Genomic DNA, 18,697 nt, shown 5'->3' with positions numbered 1-18,697 from the left:
AAGACACACCTTATTCCTAAATGGAAATATAGAGGTTTTTAAGTAGTTATTTTCCCTCTACATTTCATGTCATCTCAGCACAACGTTCAAGTTTATTGTTCTCGAATCTTCTCAAAATTAAATTCTAAGACTGTCTTGATAAAAACCCAGGCAAAATAGCTAAGAGAAATTTGACAAATAGGAGTAATGAGGAACGGGGACCAGCCTGACCAGATGCTCCAGCACATTAGAAAGCAGCCCTCACTGACATGGTGGTGTTGGTGCTGGGGTAGGATACTGTTACAGTCACAGAACCCCCAGACACAGAGCACCTACCTGCGCTTGGAACTAAGATGCAGTAAAGCAACGTCTCGGAACATTCTGAGGAGGAAGGATTATTCTAATGGCCTTGGGGTAATTGGTAAGCCTTAATGAAAATGAGTTATAGCACGAATATGTATCCAAGTGGACCCTGATATGAATTACAGGTCATGTTAAACAATAACCAGAAAAGGCTGAAGAAGAAAGAACAGATTTATTATATCTGGAGTAATGGGAAACAGTACTATTTTTAGTTTAGAACTGGGATTTGTAGAATTTTTCGGCAGAGAGTCAGAGGGTGGCTATTTTATGCCTTGAGGGCCAGTTGGTCTCTGTCACGACTACTCAACTCTGCCATTGTGGTACCAAAGCAGCTGTGGACATCAAATATACGTCAAATACCTGCATGACGTGCATGCGTTTATTTATTTATTTTAAAGATTTATTTATTCATTTTGAGGGAGAGCGAGCGAGCAAGGGAGCTAGAGGAAGGGGTAAAGGGAGAGGGAGAGAGAATCTTCAGCAGACTCCTTGCTGACTGGGGAGCCAGACATGGGGCTCGATTGCAGGACCCTGAAATCATGCCCTGAGTGGAAATCAAGAGTTGGACGCCTAACTGACTGAGCCATCCAGGCACCCCCACAATATGCATTTATAAGAAGAAGCATAACATTTTGAGTGCCACTTTCCCCACACAGCTATTCTCAAAGGAAATTTTCTGAATCTTTTAATTTTATACCATGCTCTGTGTGAAAAGTACTATCTCATTGTGTTTTCCTTCTATTGAATTTGTGTAAGTGTGTGTATATTTTATTTTTATTTATTTATTTTTGCTGTATTTGTTTGCCATTGAGGTCTCCTCTTTGGTGAATTACAGGTAGGGTTCATTTATCTTATTTTAGCTCCCTGTCACTTGATGTCCTAAGGCCCTGGACATCGATTTGGTAACTCCAGCCCATTGCGGACGCGCAGGGTGCCATTTTGCTTTGTGAAATGTTAACTCTTCTCGTGACTTTGTGTCTATGGATCTGGGACTTGATTTTCAGCTCAGACCTTACCTGTGTCCTAAGGTGGCTGCTTGTCAATAGACTGAAGATGGAGGATTACTTTGCCACTGCTTTGCCTCTCGGTCCTGAGCTCAGATTTTGGTTGTATTGACTGACCGCTTAGGCTCTCCACCTCCTTGAAAGTTAGTTGTTGCTCAGATATTACCCGAGTCTGCCTGTGCCCCTGGGATCCTGAAATCCAGCCATGGGCAAGGTCTGCCTTTGCATTTCTGTCCATCAAGGTGAGCAAACCTAGAGCTTGGGCCTCGCTCCCTCTACTTGTGCAGTTTCATAGAACTATCAGTATGATGCTTCACCCCTCAGTTATGAGAGAGATTTCTCTTTTCCAAGAGACACCGCTGAGAAAGTGATGAAGTCACTTGCACAGAGCCACACAAAAATTCTTAGAGGACATACACTGTGAGATTATTATAATTACCGAGGTGGAAATGTCACTTTCTTGGTCCAGCATGTCCATGGCCTTGGTGTGCTGCCAGCACAAAGGCTGTCCCTGTCCCTCCCTGCAATCTTTCTATTGTTGTATGTGCCACAGGAACTGAGACAGTTATGACAGAACTGAGCTGGTTTCTCTTCTCTTTTGGACATGATTGTTTGTCACAATTCTGATCACCATTTCTTCCTCCAGATTATAAGATTGTAAAAATATGGCTATATTTATATTTCCTTTTGCTGCTTCGGGCTTGAAGAGTACCATTCATAGTTTGAAATTCCTCTATTAATGACCTGTCTTCATATACATCATCTGCTGCTTACAGAATGCTCTCGTGTTAAGTATTTCACCTGATCTCCTTAAAGAAGCACCTGTGAAGTAATCAGAGCAGGGAGGGTTGTGTCCATTTTGCAGGTGGTGAAATGAAGGCCCAGTGAGGTCTGGGAGGCGCTGGCCTGAGGCCATCATTGGAGCTGGTACCACAGCTGCCCTTCAATATATGACCAGGTTTCTCTTTCATGAGTTTCAGAGATTTTCGTGTCTGGGACATGAAGAAATTTAATGACTTTTCTTTTTTTTTTTTTTAAGATTTTATTTATTTGACAGAGAGAGACACAGCGAGAGAGGGAACACAAGCAGGGGGAGTGGGAGAGGGAGAAGCAGGCTTCCCGCTGAGCAGGGAGCCCGATGCAGGACTCGATCCCAGGACCCTGGGACCATGACCTGAGCGGAAGGCAGATGCTTAACGACTGAGCCACCCAGGCGCCCCATTAATGACTTTTCTTGAGAGAGCTAAGCATTAGTGCTTTTGCCTATTATTTCTTTCGCTCTGTTTCTGGCCTGAGTACTTTCAGAGAAGAAAGGGAATGTAAATATTCCCTTTTTCTTCAGACAGTGAGGCAGACGTTTTCAAAGAAGATACAGACCCTGAAGAAGCTGTGCTTGTTCTCTGGTATTTTTAACAACATGGCAACCACAGTTTTGGATTTTTCTCCCTGCGGCTTTCCAGCTGCAGGCTGCCACTGTGCGTAACGTTTGGGGGTCACTGATTCCTGTTCCTATTTTAACTATGTGAGGTTTGTGTATTATGTGACCTTTGGCCTCTGACCTTCAGATTTAGGGAACTGGAAATTTAGGAAGTTTTGTGAGGACTTGAATCCAAGTAAATTCCCTCATGAGTACAAAAACTCGTAGAGATGTGGAATGTTAGAGCTTAAGGGGACTTTCATCCATGTAGCCCCCTTAATTAGAAAACGTGGCCAGTTAGTGACAGAGCTGAGGCGAGAATGCTGGGATTAGATGAGGCTTCCTGTGGGTTTGCTCCACATCCCTGAGTGCTGCCCCCGCCTTGGCATGCCTCTTCCCACCAGACTCGGGGCTCTGAGGGCTGGCGCCGTGTCGGTTCTGTGTATGGCTGTGCTCTGTGCATGGTTCTGCTGCCTAGCAATGGTCAGAGTGCTTGTATAGGCATTCGGGATTTGTTTGCACCGTGAATGATTTGAGTCTATTTCTTGTTGATATTATGTCATTACTGTTATTGGCAAACTTAATTTTAAGGATAGTGTGGGGGGCTTATTTGTGGTTTACTATAGGAAACAAACCACTCTAGGTATTTTTAGGCAGGAAGAATTTAATACACGGTATTACGTGCTTCTAAATAATTGGAAGGATCGTAGAGAATCATGGGGTTACCACAGAATTGTTGGGTTGAGGAAGGATGCACTGTATTTGGGATTAAGAAGCCATGGTCAGGAAAGTAGCACCTGGATCCTGAGACATGGGAGTCCAGCCACCCATCTGTCATAGCTGCTTCCTGACAACTACAAGGCTACAGATGGGATATGGGAATGTGAATGCAGAAAAGTCTCATCTCCATGGCCATGCTTCCAGAAGGAAGTAAGCCAAAGCTGCAGGAACATGGCCTTTGTCTTACTTTTGCCTTCCAAATCTCAAGCCAGTACATATATTTTGGCAGAACCTCTTTTGTAATCAAACCGTACCTGCAAGACAGCCTCTGCAATATGGCAAGTTTGAGTGCTCATCCACCATATGCAACACAGTAAGTTTACAGTTTTCACAACATGGGCACGTCTTCCATAAGCCTCTGTGCACTGTAGATACTACACTGAGGATGGATTAATAATTATGTTCTTTGAGACCTCTATTTGTCAGTGCAATTAATTATATAACAGAAGGTAATGCAACCACTTTACTTTAGGGAATCCCTAAGGGAAATTCCTATTTATCAGAGAAAATGCCATAAGGAGGGAAGATCCTGAGCTGGGAGAGTATTCTAAACTGTTTTGGTTTTAAACATCTTGGAAAGTACTACAAGGAGACATGCAATATTATGATGTAACAGTGCTTACCATGTCTGGGGGGGGAGTTCCATCTTTGGCAAGGGTTGTCAGCTTTCCATCTTGTATGCTTCCTCCCTTCCCCTGCCCCTGTAGAATATACTTTTAAAATTTGCAGTGGAAATCCATATAAAATAGTTTCTTTAAAATAAATTAAATTGACTTATAGCCTGTGGGACTGCATTGAATTCTTTTGACTTCATCTTCCTTAACTCTTGTGTAGCCCCTATTTAGAAATGTAAAACAATTATAAATAGTACCCTTCACCTTAACTCTTGTACCCTAGTGAATGAATTTGGACACATTTTATTTCAGTTTCTTGTCCACTGCCTTGTTTTCTTCTGTTCCAAGTGAAGAATCAGGCTAACCTGTTGTCCTTCTACTTGAAATGTAGTAGACATGATGAAATCACTGGTAATATTGGTGGGGGTAGGGAACAGGAATGGGCAGATGGTAAAGATGTAATTGAAGTAAATCATCTGGTTTTCTTCAAAAAGGCAGTAATCTTTGCTTCAGAAGAAAGGCTGAGTGGGTAGGGTCACTGATACCAGCTTCTGCTAGATTTCTGCTGTATCTTGCATTTTTCTACTCCTGCAGAAACATTCTAGTACATTCTCTCCTTACTGGGAAGCACATGTCTTTGGAGCAGGGAAGTCTGAAAGCCTCCTCTACTTCTGCTAATTGCTCTGCCCTCTTAGCAATGGCAGTAATAAACTCAAAGTATGGGAGGTCTTTGGCTATATGGAGCCCTTGGGAGAAGACCCTATCATATTGACAATTCTCTTGAACTCAGCAACCAAAACCTCATCATCACAGTGTGATAAGTAAATGACTACATATAAGTTATCATCTAAACTGGGACACCTTTGACAGTGAAAGGGGACATTGTTAATAATTACATCAAAACAACAAGCATACCTTGGATGTATGGTCCCCCTAATTATAATGAACTGTGGAGGACAGTGTTTGAAATGTGAACTAACATGATTCAAAAACAGATTTTGACTCTTTATATTCCCAAACCTTTATGTTTACCTTCTTTTTTATGTAGTAATCACTTTCTGAGCATTGATGATGAAAAAGATTCTGTATTGGGCACTAGGAAAATAAAGGAAGATGCCATCTTTGTTCTTTATTTACTTGCAGTCCCTGTTGTAACATTAGAGCAGCAGGTTTTCAGCCTGGCTCACAGTATGGCCCTCATAGGAAGGCTAGGGAAGTAATGCATTTTGGACTTACCCCTCTCAAAGTGGAATGTATTCTGCCAAAGGATGAACACTTAAATAAGGTGCGAGGAATAGTTCTATCAATTTGTTCATTTTGTTCTTGGGATTTTTCTTAAGAAGTTGGCATGAGGAAACATTTATTTATTCACTTTGCCAAAGAAAGTTTGAAAACTACTGGTTTGAGATTTAAAATTTTATGTTATTATTCTAAAGTCATAAGGCTAGTTGTAAAAAAAAAAAAGTGGGGGGGGTGGACTTCTAAACTTGGAACACAGAAACAAATAAACCAGGGGAAAAATTAGTTGAGAATTTAAAAAGTAAAAAAAAAATTAAAAAAAACTAACAAATTATTTTAAATATCTGGAGGGCTGCCATGTGTCGGGCTGCCATGTGTCAGGGGGCTTGTGGTTCCAGAGGGCAGAGGTAGGACTGTGATAGGTGGTTTTTATGGGAACACATAATACTTTTGGCAGTTACGACTTTCTGCCACGGAAGGGGCTGCCTTGTGACGTAATGAATTCCTGGTCATTAGATATGTTCAAGCAAATTCACAGATGGTGGTTAAGTTTCAATTTCAGCTCCACATTAGAAGAAATATGTTCATGAACAGTTTCATGTTTCTTGGATATTAAACTTATGTATTGTTGAACGTTGTTGCCTACTACCTTACAAATGTATATTGTGTGTGTGTGTGTGTGTGTGTGTGTGTGTGTGTGTGTGTGTGAGAGATTTCCCAGAGTATTAGCCAAACTAGTATTTTCTTCACACGTTGCATTGTTTATTTTGCATGGCGGTCAGTAACTGATAAAAATGCAGAAGGCACAACATCAATACTCTCATCGAGGGAGATTTAAAAGGGAATAATATTCACCGATGTCATTCTGAAACTGATCCGAAACAGCCTGGCTCGTTTTTACTCAGCTGCCATTGGTCAATGCCTCCACAGATTTTGTCTCTGTTTCAAAATCTTGAAATAAAAGTGCAACAACTTCCAACGTGACTTAAGAAAAAGGTCACCAGTTGAAAATGGTTTCAATTGTTTTGCTATTAAATGTGAAATTGCAAAACGAGCCTCTCTTACATAATTTGAATTTATAACACATTCTAATGAGAAGCCTGTCTGTTTTTCATACCATTTTTAATACTGAGAAATTTCTCCAGGCTCTTGGACTGGTGCTAAACAAAAATTATTATTTCAGAGCATATGATGATGCATGAAGTTGAAGTTGAATCTCTTTGTTTTCTAAAACTGTGTCTCATGGTGCTTGCAGGTTGAAAGTCTGTATCTCTCCACTCTCCCCTTTTATTTGTCCAATGTCTGGGAATTTTTATTTAATTTTACAATATCCTTATGTTTTAACCAGAGAGTGGAGTAGATTTGGGGTTTGGCAGAAATTTAAGATGAAAATTAAGTAATCGGGAAACAAAGATTACTTTGGAAACTTTATAGTAATATTACCAAAACTCATTAACAGTAATTCAAATTATAGTGTCTAAACTGTGCAAAGGCTGTAAGCTAGTTTATGCCCAGCAGCTATGACATTAGGGTACAAAGAGCATACTTGACAGGTGACAGGTTTTTGAGCAATTTAATGTTCAGAAGGCTGAAGTAGAACAGTTAACTCTGTGTCTTGTAGCTATGATTACTCTTAGTGGGTTATATGGCCTGAATAAACATTGCTTCACAGAGTCATGTGTAATATTGTCAGATGGAAATATGGCCTGAGATTTATCAATGGTGGACTCATCTTCAGTGAAGACAAAATTAAATATTTCAACTTTTCCAGGTTATATCTAAAACAAAATTTTTTCTGTTATTCTATTTGTTTTTATTGTTTGCTTATATTACAGTGAATTTTAAAAAAAGATTTTATTTATTTATTTGAGAGAGAGAGTGAGCGAGAGAGAGAGCGAGCATGAGAGGGGGAGGAGTAGAGGGAAAGGGAGTAGCAGACTCCCTACTGAGCCGGGAGCCTGATGCGGGGATCTACCTCAGGACCCTGAGATCATGACCTGAGCTGAAGGCAGATGCTTAACCAACTGAGCCACCCAAGTGCCGCTTAAAGTGAATTTTTAATAAAAGAAAGTGTAAAAAATTATTAAAAAATTGAAATCAATTAAATGTCCCTCAAAGTGCTAATAAAATTCTATGACCTGTCTAATGGGCACAAGAGACTTGTAAACACATAACTACAAACATAGTGTTTGCATATTTTATTACAAGTTGGAACAAGCTGTCAGGAGAATGCAGACAAGTGAACAGCAGTTAACTTGTGGACCTACTCACTTAGGGGCAGGTTTGGAATGAGAAGATTTCAGGTACCACTGGAGAGATTGCTAGGCCTCATTAGAGATTGCATCTGTGACTTTTCCGTACGCACTGTTTTATCCTAGTGGAGGGGCAAGGAAGACATAAATTAGGATTTTAAAACCTTTATGAACCAGGTACTCAGAATCTCATCTTTGTAAATTCAGATTTTCACTTTTGGTAGATTTCTGAGCTCAAAGTCTTAAGGTGTGGTTTGCCCCTTTCTCTTAGCCTTGGACAGAGAGACAGTCTGTAAGTATCAGAGACTTAGAGGAAACCTCCTTAGGAACACATTTTTTGTGAGCCTGGTACATTTCACAGACTTCTTATACCATTATAGAACATAAAATGATGTCATGAGATGGAATTTTGGAAATTATCTTCTTAAAGCTTACTTTTGTAGAGCTGGAGAAACTGAGGTCCAGAGAGGGTAAATATTTTCTTGGTCATTTAGCCCAGTAGAACCATTGCTGTGGTGTGGCCTGGAGTGCAAGGTTGGGGTCACATGACTGGTGCTGATTTTCCACTGACTCTTGGAAGAGAGATTCTTGACTCCTCTGTCCATTTCCATACCTTTTACCCACTCTTTCTAGTTATCATCCAATAATCAATAGACTTACAGGCTTGCTTGCTGAAACTTTCCTATTGCAAACGCTTTTTGGAAGCAGAACAACTGGGCTTGAATGCGTCCTCTGATACGAGTTAGGGGCTGTGTGACCTTGGAAGAGTTGCTCCAGCTTCTCTAAATCCTGGGTTTTGAATTTTCAAATTAGAAGGAACAAATCAGTCCCTACGATTTCTCACAGCTAGACTCTATGACCTCTTGGACATTGTCCTGGCTGTTGTCACCCCTGTCTGTTTTCCTGTGACTGATGGGAGTTGTGGCAAATAAAGACCAGTTAGTCAGTAATTGGTTTGGTTCTCTTCTCTTTTTGACTTTCCTCCGCATGCCCTGGTCTTCCAATGCTGTTGTTTCACTCTCGTGGTTGGTTGTCCCCTTTCTGTGTGACATTCTCAAGCTGAGATGAAAGCTCAGTGTCGACATGTATCTCTATTCTGCCTCACTTTTTTGTCAGAAGGACAAGTTTATTTGTCTGGACTGATGCTTCCCTCCCTGCTGCTTCTTAGTTTACCTGGGATCAGCGATGCGGTGCAGTGGTTCTTGTCACCCACAGTGTTGCCAGCAATATGGGTTGTGCCTTTAGCATTAATTGGTATTCATACTAACTCTCTGCAAGGAAGCTTGGTATTTTATGTGTGGATTCCTGTCCTGCCTCCTTTCACTTTACACTCCCTGGTCAGTGGGACTCAGGGGAGTCGAGACAGTTTTGTAAGAAAGCTCAGCTCACTCAACTTGCAGACTTGTCGGAGGAATCGTGGAACGTGAGAGGTGGAAGGAATGGCAGCAGGTATCTGATCTTACAGATAAGGAGAGACACTGAGGCTCAAGGAGGTCAACGGACTAAAGTCATCACTGAGTCAGTGGCTGAGCTCGAAATTACACCCGAGTCCTCTGCATTTAAGTCCAGAGCTTTTTCCAGTATTTCCAATTGTGTCTCCAATAGCCTATATAAAGGTTTGGCATTTCTGCGGACTTGTTCTGTAGTCACCCCTTCCAAGTCATGCCAACTACCCGTGCAGAGAGTGGGCCACTTAGCCAGGGCTGGGCCAGAGTTGCCTGGAGAGAGAAGTTGAGTGAATACATTGACATTTTCAGCCCATGGCAGAGTCCACTTTGCCCTTCCGGCTCTCATCTGACCTGATGCTTCAGAGGAAGAGTGATTACATTTGCTGTTCAGTGAACAATTTGTGTAATTTGCAGCCTGCCTTATTCTTTAACATTGTCTTCCCACGCTTTCATCATATGCCATGGTGTACCTGCTTCGTAATTAGACTGCTAGGGACTTACCTACATCACTTGGAGGAGGTTTGCCCGAAGTACTTATTTACTTGTGCATAAGAAATCCTGATTGATACCTTGGTGATCTCTGAGATCAATCTAAGCTTCTCTCCCTCAATGGTGAGGACTGAGGAGTCAGGGAAGCGGGTGACCAACAAAGAAGAAGAATTAAAAAAGAGGGCTTTGCTTTCTTACTGATGAGCTAAGAGGAGAATTGTAGATGATCTAGAATTTCCATGATTTTGCTCGTTTGGGGCCTGTTCTACAGTCGGGATCTTCCGTGGAATCAGAAGAGTTTGTGAGTAGGGTTGTCCTTATTCCTCATCTAATCCAGTCACCTTGTTTTCAGAGAGAGGAAAGGGTGCCCTGCAAGCTCATGGCAGAGCTCTGCCTGAAAGCTGGGTCTAATTCAGAAGGTCAGGTATCCTCTAGCTGAATACTGAGCTGTAGAAAGGATGATTAGCTGTAGCCCAGAGAGGGAAGCACATTGTCCCATTTTAACAGACCATTAAGAAAGCAGTTTTGAAATTGTAGGAAGGTACTGACTTTTAGGTAAAGGGAAAAGATAGTGAAAAACCTCCAAAGTTATAGAAAAAGTATTATTTAAATCTTTATTGTTATTTTATTTTACTATTAGTTATTTATTTGAGAGAGAGAGTGTGTGAGAGAGCGAGCAGGAGCAGGGGGAAGGGCAGATGGAGAGGGAGAAGCAGAATCCCCACTAGCAGGGAGCCTGACCTGGGGCTCGATCCCAGGATCCTGAGGTCATGACCTGAGCTGAAGGCAGATGCTTAATGGACTGAGCCTCCCAGGTGTCCCTGTTGCTTGTTTAAAGAAAGAAAATGTTGCTAAGGGACATGAATCCTGAACTTGGGTCGGCCATCAGCTACTTCTGATCTTTAAGTCACATAACACCTCAGTCTCTCAAATTTTCTACCACTAAAATAGTATGTTAAAACTTGTCTCTTCCCTCGGTATCATTCATTTATTAGCAAACATTGACCAAGAGCCAGGCTTTGGGTTAATTGCCAAAGGAGATTTAGGGACTAATGCAACATGATTTAAAGATTAATATAAATGCTCTAAGTCAATTATTTTCAACCCTTCAATCAGAACATACACATAGAGATCCCCAGATGAGTCTAGTGTACAGACTGTCTTGAAAACTGCTACTTTAAACTTACAGTACTTGGTGTTAGATGATGCCGTGGAATGATTGGTTGGTTGTTTTTAAATTTTGATGATCTATGTAAATGTTTAAAGAAGTGTATAATAATTGATTTTAGGAAAGAAGAACTTGAGCAAACACTAGTTAGTTCTATTTTTGTGGCTGACAATGACTTGTCATTCACATGGTATCTTTAGAGAGGTTAAGTGGCTTTTTTAAGTATTAAACCTCACTTTACCTGTCATCCTGTTTTCTCATCTGCAGAGGAAGGGTCTTGGTAATCATCTGGCCTTTTGTGGCTGTTTGTGCTTTGATTAGTTTGGTCAGACTGTTGGCTTCATCAGTATATGACCCTGTGGTTCATGATGGTTATTTTTAGTGGAACAGAGTAGAGAAGACATGGTAAGTAATATCCAGGAGCTAGGAATGGAGATAAGAGCAAAATCTACTGTTTCTAAGTGTGACTTTCTTTGGATTATGATTTTTCCCCCTCCAAACAGAAAGGTAGTACCATGATGAAGACCATGGATTTGGGGTTGAAGACTTCAGCTTTGCAGTTTGTCAGTGTATGTGTGTGTGTATATAAGCGAGTTATTTAATTCTTACAGTTTTACTTTCTTGACCTGCCGAATGTGGAGAATGATAACTCTACCTCACCTAATAGTGAAGACTGTTAGAAAATTGCTTGGCTTATAGTAAGTCCTCAGTAAACACTTGCTGTTTATTGTCAATGGCTTTTTTGTACCCGTTGAACAGCTAGGAAGAGACCACAGAGAGCGATAGAGAGAGGGTAGTAAGTAAAGCTTTTTAGGTGCTTCTTCATTGCTTTGCATGTGGCAAAAGTTCCTGAAAGTCCAGTGTCTAGGGAGCCCAGCTCTCGGCCTCCCTTCACTTAGACCAGGGCCATTTCTCTTGTTTGTCTCTTTTGTGATGGTGTTTGCGTATTTTCACAGCCTCCGTGGAGATCTTCCCTTTCACTTCTTGCTTTCGCAATGATTGTAAACTTACAGTGAAACTGACCTAGAACCAGAGGAAGTAAGAGCAGGGTGAGTTTTGGTCCAGCACAACCAGCTCTCACCACTGCTTATCTTTGTGTTTATGTTGGTCGTTCTTGGAGAAGCTGAGAAACCCCAACTGACTTGTGCTAGTTCGTCTGTTCACTAAACTTGTGAGGTTTCCTCAGACGCATTTATCAAAATAAAAGGCTGTAATTCAGGTTTCAGAGAAGGAAAGCAGTATAGACTATTAGAGCTGATTGGGACTTTACAGACATTCATTTTGCAAATGAGTATCCCCTGTTGTTAAAGGTCACACTGGCAAAGTTGAGACTAGAACTGGGGACATGGAGACTCTGTGTGTGTGCTATTGTGTTTATCACCTTCCTTGGATCCATCCTGAACTGGTTCATGTTTCGTCCATAGAGTTTTTACTCTTGTTAGATGACTATTCAGAGATTAAATTTCTAGCTTCTTATTTCTCTGTATAAAGCCTTTAAAAAGCAAGCTCAATTTATCTTCTGAACCTTTTCCCCAAATATTCCCTTGAGTTCCTCATTTTAATACAGCTGGTCTGCTGCCTGTTCCATGGAAGGACCTTGCTTCTTCCTTGAGCTTACAGTATTTCCAGGCATTATCTTTGTTGTTCCATCTATCTTCAGAACCACGCAGCTTTCAAAGTCCTTGTCAAGGGCCACCCCTCCCTATGCTAGCTCCCATCACACACATGTCAGTTCTTTTGGTATGCTGTGTATTGCTCTTTTTCTCTTTTCACATATATAAATATCTCTTCTGCAGGTAGGCCTTAAGCTTCTTGAGAACAGGATGAGAATCTGATTCATCTCAGTACAGGATGAGAATCTGATTCATCTGGAGCTCTAATGCCAGGCAAATACAGTTATTCATTCATTAAGTTAACAGACATTTTTATTGAGTATCTATCATGTATTAGGCCCTGGGATTTGAGAGTGATAATTACTTCTGCTCTTAAGGATCCAAGAGTTTAGCTTGGGATACAGGCAAGCAGAGAGACAGAGACGTGTGATGAGTACAGTACTCCAGGTGCTGTGGAAATGTAGTGAAAGGGTATATAACTTGAACTGGATGATAGAAAACATGAATTATGTCGTTAAGGGCTAGTGGGAAGTGATGCTCAGGATCTAAATGATGCGTAGTAAATGAGACATCATTTTTAATGGAGAGGTAGCTAGATCGAAACGGAGAGAGATCAAACCTAGAAGAAATGGATGAGTTTCCAGCAGAATATGAAAATGACCTCAAAAGAAGCATAAAAAGGCTGTAACTATCATAGAAGTTATTGGAAATATGATTAAGATCTATTATTAAAGAAAGTATCACATCCAAATGACTTTACAGTAAGTTCTGATAAACTTTAAAGGATCAGATAATTCTCTCATCATTATTAAACAAATCCAAACAGTAGAAAAGGATGTAGAACCCTCATATGAAACCCAATGATGATGAGTAACACAAGGAGAGAAACACTATAGAATGATCTTACTCATGATTCTATGTACAGAAATTCCCCATAAAATAGCATATTTAATTTATCAATATATCAAACACTACAACTGTGACTGAGTAGGAATTTTTCTAGGAATGCAGAGATGGTTCAGTATCTGGAACTCTTATCAACAGGATTCATTACATTGCTAAATTAAGGGAGAGAAAAGGAGATGACCATATCAGTGGAGGCTAAGAAGGGAGATACAGAGATCCTAAAGAGGGATGAGTAACCAAAGAGATCAGCTTTCATCCATTTACTCCTTTATCCATAACATAGCTTTCTGGAGGCTTCCTAGCCAGGCATTGTGCTCATTTAGTGAGACTACCCAGAAGCTGCCAGCTTACTGGGTCAGTCCGTGTGGATTGTTATAAGTATGATACAAGTACTAGAAGAACCTGGAGTTAAGCTACTCTTTTTTTTTGTGGGGGAGGGGTGTGAGTTAGGGAAATAGTCCCAGCATTGGAGACATTCAGGCTGGGTCAAGATAAAAAAATAAAAACAAAACACTCGGGCTTGGTGGAAAGTGAAGGGACCAAAATGACAGTGTAGATGGTGGGCACACCATGAGCGGGAGTGCGGGGTCAGAACCATTCATTGTAAATCCTGTGAATGGTGTCACCGGCGCACTGTGGACATACAGGAGAATGGTGGGAGGGGTTGCCTTTGAGGTCCTTTGCAAACAGGTAAGCTGGCCAGACCCTGGCACTCTCAGGAGGTGGAGCTGGAGGTGTCTTCATGGGGAGGGCAGTATCAGGGTAATAATAATGAGGTATTGGGGCTAACTGTAAAGATGATGGAGTCAATTAGTTACATATTGATGCTTAAGTTTTCATTTTTTATACTTTCCCAGAAGTTGCCTGTTCTTTTATATCTATGGCATATCTGAAAAAGCCAGGATTCTACAGTCAATTGGCAATGTGGGATTGATCTGGAAATGTGCCTCTTTGCTTTAGAAATCACTGCATCCTATATTAACCCGTTTTTTTAAGTTTCTATTTTGGAATAACTTTAGGTTTATAGAAAAGTTTCAAGGGTGATAATATTAACCTGTTTAAAATGTACACATACAATTTACATTACACATGCGCAGAGTGCATTAAGGTTTTCATATCTTCATTCTGTCCTACGTGGTCTTGACCTCTGCTCACTTTAGTCATGTTGAAAGCAGAACAGACACTTTGAACCCCTTTCAGTAAGACCGAAGCGCGATTAAAAAAAAAAAAAACAAACAACGTATACAAGACCAAGTGTAGTGTTTCTCAATCCTAAGAGATGGGCTTTTCTTTCCTTTTCTTTTTTTTTCCCCTTAAATCTTGTCAAATGATTGTGAATGCACAGCCAGGGTGAAGATCCACGAGTAAACCGGATCCATGGTTGTTTTTCTCTATTGGTTTTGTGCTGGGCCTCCATGGTGGTTTTAGGAACATGTAAAATCTGGTCCTTGCCCTTTCAAGGAACTCACGGTGCCTGTGCCGACAGGACAAGGGAGGGAGAGGAAGAGCAGGGCCCTGCAACCGAGCGAGGCCAGTGAAAGCCTGTCACCGTGGCTGCAGTAACCGAAGCTTCCCGAGATTCCTAGTTGGGAGCCTTCCTCTTTGATCTGCCTCATCCTCTTTTACTGCGAAAACTGCACCTCCGACAATTTTCTTTCTCTTACTTTGCATAGCACTTTAGAGCATAGGAGACCCTTCAATGGCATGATCTCATTGGTTGTCCTAAAACTCGCGAGTTAGGGGGGACAGGGCTTTATCTTAATTTTGAGGGAGTTGAGGTCCCCAAGGCCCTGATGCCGGGAGGGGGCTGTTCAAGGTCAGGGCACTCCCTCTGAGGCTGCCTTCGCCCGCACGCTACCCCGTCCCTGTCTGTCACCCCGTCTCTCCGTGGCCCTGCCACGTGCTGAGGCCTTTATTTTTCCCTGCATTTCCACTGGTCTTTGTCTTTACAGACATCTGGAGGTAATCATGTAGCCCTCTCAATTAATTCAGTTCAATTAATGAATTACGGGGTGGATTTGGGGCTGGGAGCCGGCGCGGGGTGCCTTCCGGGCCTCCCTGTGCTGGAGAGCTGTTGCAATCAGGCTTGGAGAGCCCTCCTCCTCAGCCAGCAGTCTGGGAGGCTCAGCCCCAGCCTGCAGGCTGCCTGGAGGGGTGACTGGCTCACCCTGACAGGCGAGACATCATTTTTCTTTCCTCATACAGTGTATTGTAATCTGATCAGAACAGCACTTTGGCTGGGCTGCTTTGCCCGCTCCTGGTTACGTTTTTCACAAATGGTCCCTGTGAGACTCACTCAGCTCAGCTCCTCAGGCTTGTCAAGCGGGGCTGACCTTCGGGTTTGAATATTGCTAGCTCTTCGCTACTCAGTGCTAGTAGGGTCCCAGGCTTTGTGGCACACAGGGCTCCCCTCCTCCCAGTTTACAAGTGCTCCTTGGTGGGGAGTATAACTGCTCCTATGAGAAGGGTCATTTTAAAGTTTCCTGACATGGGGTGTTGGTTATGCCCTTGTTTCGAGAGTACACTTTTTGTGCTTCCTTGATGTTGACCCAATAAATTCAGGTTTCCCTATCTGGGCTTTGGTTCCATCCCACGTTTTAGTTGCCTCCTAGCTACTTTTCCCTCGACCCCTGCAGTCACACCAGACATGAGTGCTCTGCACTTTTTTGCCCATGCTGACCTGGTTCAGGCCAACTTCTGCTCAGCACTCAGGGCCCGGTGTGAGGGGCATCTCATTTATGAGCTCTTCGTTCTGCTTCCGGCCAGAAGCAATTTTACCTTTTTCTGCACCCCGGAAATACTTTTATTTATTTTTATCTCGCTTAGGCAATATCACCTCATTTAGGTAACTTAATCATGGTTTAATTTATGTGGTATTCATTTTAATAGGTTATTAATAAAACTGAAGCTTTTTGTCCAACCTGGCTGCTATCAGATTCTCCTACCATAGAAACTTCCTCAGGTTAAGGACCATTTCTTATCCTCTCTATTTCCTGAAGAGTGTTAGACACTAAACAGGTAACTGTCCAAAGAGGTGTTCAAGATCGGTTGAGGGGAGTGTGCCATTTTCTCCTCCTCCAGTGAAGGTGAGGTTTTCACCCTCTTTCTCCTCCTCCCTCATTCACCTCTTCTCTTTCTTTTTCCTCCTTCTCAGAGAGCTCTGTCAGGATCTCATCAAGTATGGATTAAGGGGAAATAGCGTTGAAGTGAGGTAGGTTGCCTCCATTTTCATGCTTCTGTAAACCAACTCTGTTCATTTCTCTTTAGATTCCAACAATGTCTCACCCATCTTGGCTGCCACCCAAAAGCACTGGTGAGCCCCTTGGCCATGTGCCTGCGCGGATGGAGACCACCCATTCCTTTGGGACCCCCAGCATTTCAGTGTCCACACAACAACCACCCAAGAAGTTTGCACCAGTAGTTGCTCCAAAGCCCAAGTACAACCCATACAAGCAGCCTGGCGGTGAAGGTAAGTGGGGGGATTTTAGAGTTGGGTGCCCAGAGTGGGAGAGTTCAATACAGTAAAGGTGATCTATCTACACAATGTTGTGTCAGAAAAAGGTAGCTTAAGAATTCAGTGTGCTTATCATAGTTAATAGACTGCCAAAGGTTAAAAACACATCTAGAAACTATCAAAGCCAGCCTTTTTTTTAGGGATAAAGAGAGTGAGCCCTCTTAGGGGTTATATGGCTGTGGTTATACAGTGAGTTAGGGCTAGAACCAAAACTAGAACCTTGGTCTCCTTCTACTGTGTTATCTTCCACCCCTTCCCATTGTCTTGTAGAGATGTGTCTGCCACCCAATTGCCCTTCCCTCTTGCCGTTGGACACGTGTCCCCACAATGCTGCCAAAAAGTGGTCTGATGGGAAACCCATATGAAGTGAACCTCGTGAGGCACCTGGAATTGTTAAGACTCCCCTAGGCTGCTGTGGGATAAAGTTGTCTGGAGAGCTCTGTGAGATCTGCATTTGCTGAAGGTCACAGGCAAATGAGAGCGAAGCCTAGTTCTAGGGGTTGTAATAGCAGTACATTCAATTCTCATCAAGCGGGAGTTGGATGAGCCGTGTGAGCTCAGCATCTTGGGTGTGCATATACCTGCACATTCCCACACTGAACCTCACAGGCAGCACGGAGAGTGCCATACTGTTGGGCTGAAGAGCTTCCATATTTTTACCAATGTCAGCAGCTCAGCCAAGTCCATGAAACAATGACTTATAACTGACAACAGAGGAAGGGTAAACTTCTGGGAGCTGAGAGCAAAGAGACAGGGGGAAAGGAGATTCAGCGCCCCCTTTCTCTGTTTTCTCCCTCCCCGACCTGCACTTTAAAAAAGATGACCTGACCTTACCCTTGCCAGGATGTTTCTTACTGCTTCTTGGGTGACATGAGTGTGTTTCTTCCAGCAAGTTTTTGTGAGACTGTTCCGTACTCTGTGGTGTAGTGCGGTCTTTCTCTTTCCCTCCTAGTCCTCCCCCTGCCCCCAGCAAACCCTTCACTCTTCTGTTGGTATTGTCATTAGAATTGAGTGACTTCTTCCAGGTGTCCAGCTCGTGTGAGGGGGCTGGACGCTGAGGCAGGTGGTAGGGAAGTCAGGCATCAGCGTGCACGCCTGAACTGGGGCCATGGATCTTTGGGTATCCTTTTTCCAGAGAGGGCAAGAGCTGCTCTGGACAAACAGGAAGTGACACTCTCGGTGCTCTACCTAATCTCCATGGCGGTGTCTGAGTTGGATCGGCCTTGAAGGAGACGACATCTCCACAGTCAACCTAAGACTTAGTGGAACTGGTTTTCTCTGTTCTTTAGCGGTGGTGCTTTAGTGGTTGCAGGCCTGGGGCTGGGATTTGGAAGAGAATCCCTCCTCTCCGGGGCGGGAAGGGCCGATAGGTTGGCTTTCTTACTTGTTTTCTCAGCATGTTCCCTTATTTGCTTACTGGGGGATATGTTATTTTGTCCCCTAATTTTTGGGGAGAGCTGAAATGGACTTCCCTCTAATATGAAAGGAATAAGATAGGCTCCCTCCTGGAGTAGGAAGCAAGCGTGTGAGGAAGGCTTCATTGGTGTGACAACCCCTACGGCCGGAGGGGTGGGGGCAGGTCCTCTATTAAGGAGGCGATACGTGGCATATGTGAGGGAGGAGGAGCAGGCCGTGATCCCCCTTCAGACCCCTACATTCTGAGTGCAATGAGTAGCCGTGGCTTGGCCCCTTGGGTGACTCTCTTGCTCTTGAGATGCCCTGCTGTCTTCACTGCGCTCCGTGAGGCTCGCTCACTGCCTGTCTGGTTCTCTGGGGACCCTGGCGTCCTCTTCAAAACTCTGCAGCTCACAACCATTTGCTCTTTCTCAGCATCCCACCCTTATCCCTTTGGTCACCTGTCAAAATCCTACTGGTGTCGCCCTCTCCAAAATGGCCAGCCACGGCCTGGAT

At 42.9% G+C, this 18,697-nt stretch overlaps 1 protein-coding gene across 12 annotated transcripts in view; it reads left to right on the top strand.

Moving 5' to 3' along the window:
* The window catches only part of LPP (LIM domain containing preferred translocation partner in lipoma), a 667,328-nt gene that overhangs the window by 207,956 nt on the left and 440,675 nt on the right, over window positions 1-18,697 (top strand). For 11 of the 12 annotated variants that reach the window (XM_073895713.1, XM_073895738.1, XM_073895726.1 and 8 more), the window contains one exon: window positions 16,540-16,741. In XM_073895713.1, the coding sequence (XP_073751814.1) occupies window positions 16,540-16,741 (202 nt within the window). Of the gene's footprint in view, window positions 1-16,539; window positions 16,742-18,697 lie in introns of those variants that run through there. The other variant, XM_073895752.1, reaches the window with a different exon arrangement.

Source organism: Callorhinus ursinus, unplaced genomic scaffold (assembly GCF_003265705.2).
Source record: "Callorhinus ursinus isolate GAN/ISIS: 27379988/994484 unplaced genomic scaffold, GSC_fseal_2.0 scaffold1, whole genome shotgun sequence".
Classification (NCBI taxonomy): Eukaryota; Metazoa; Chordata; class Mammalia; order Carnivora; family Otariidae; genus Callorhinus; species Callorhinus ursinus.
This window is presented reverse-complemented; position numbering and strand designations above follow the sequence as displayed.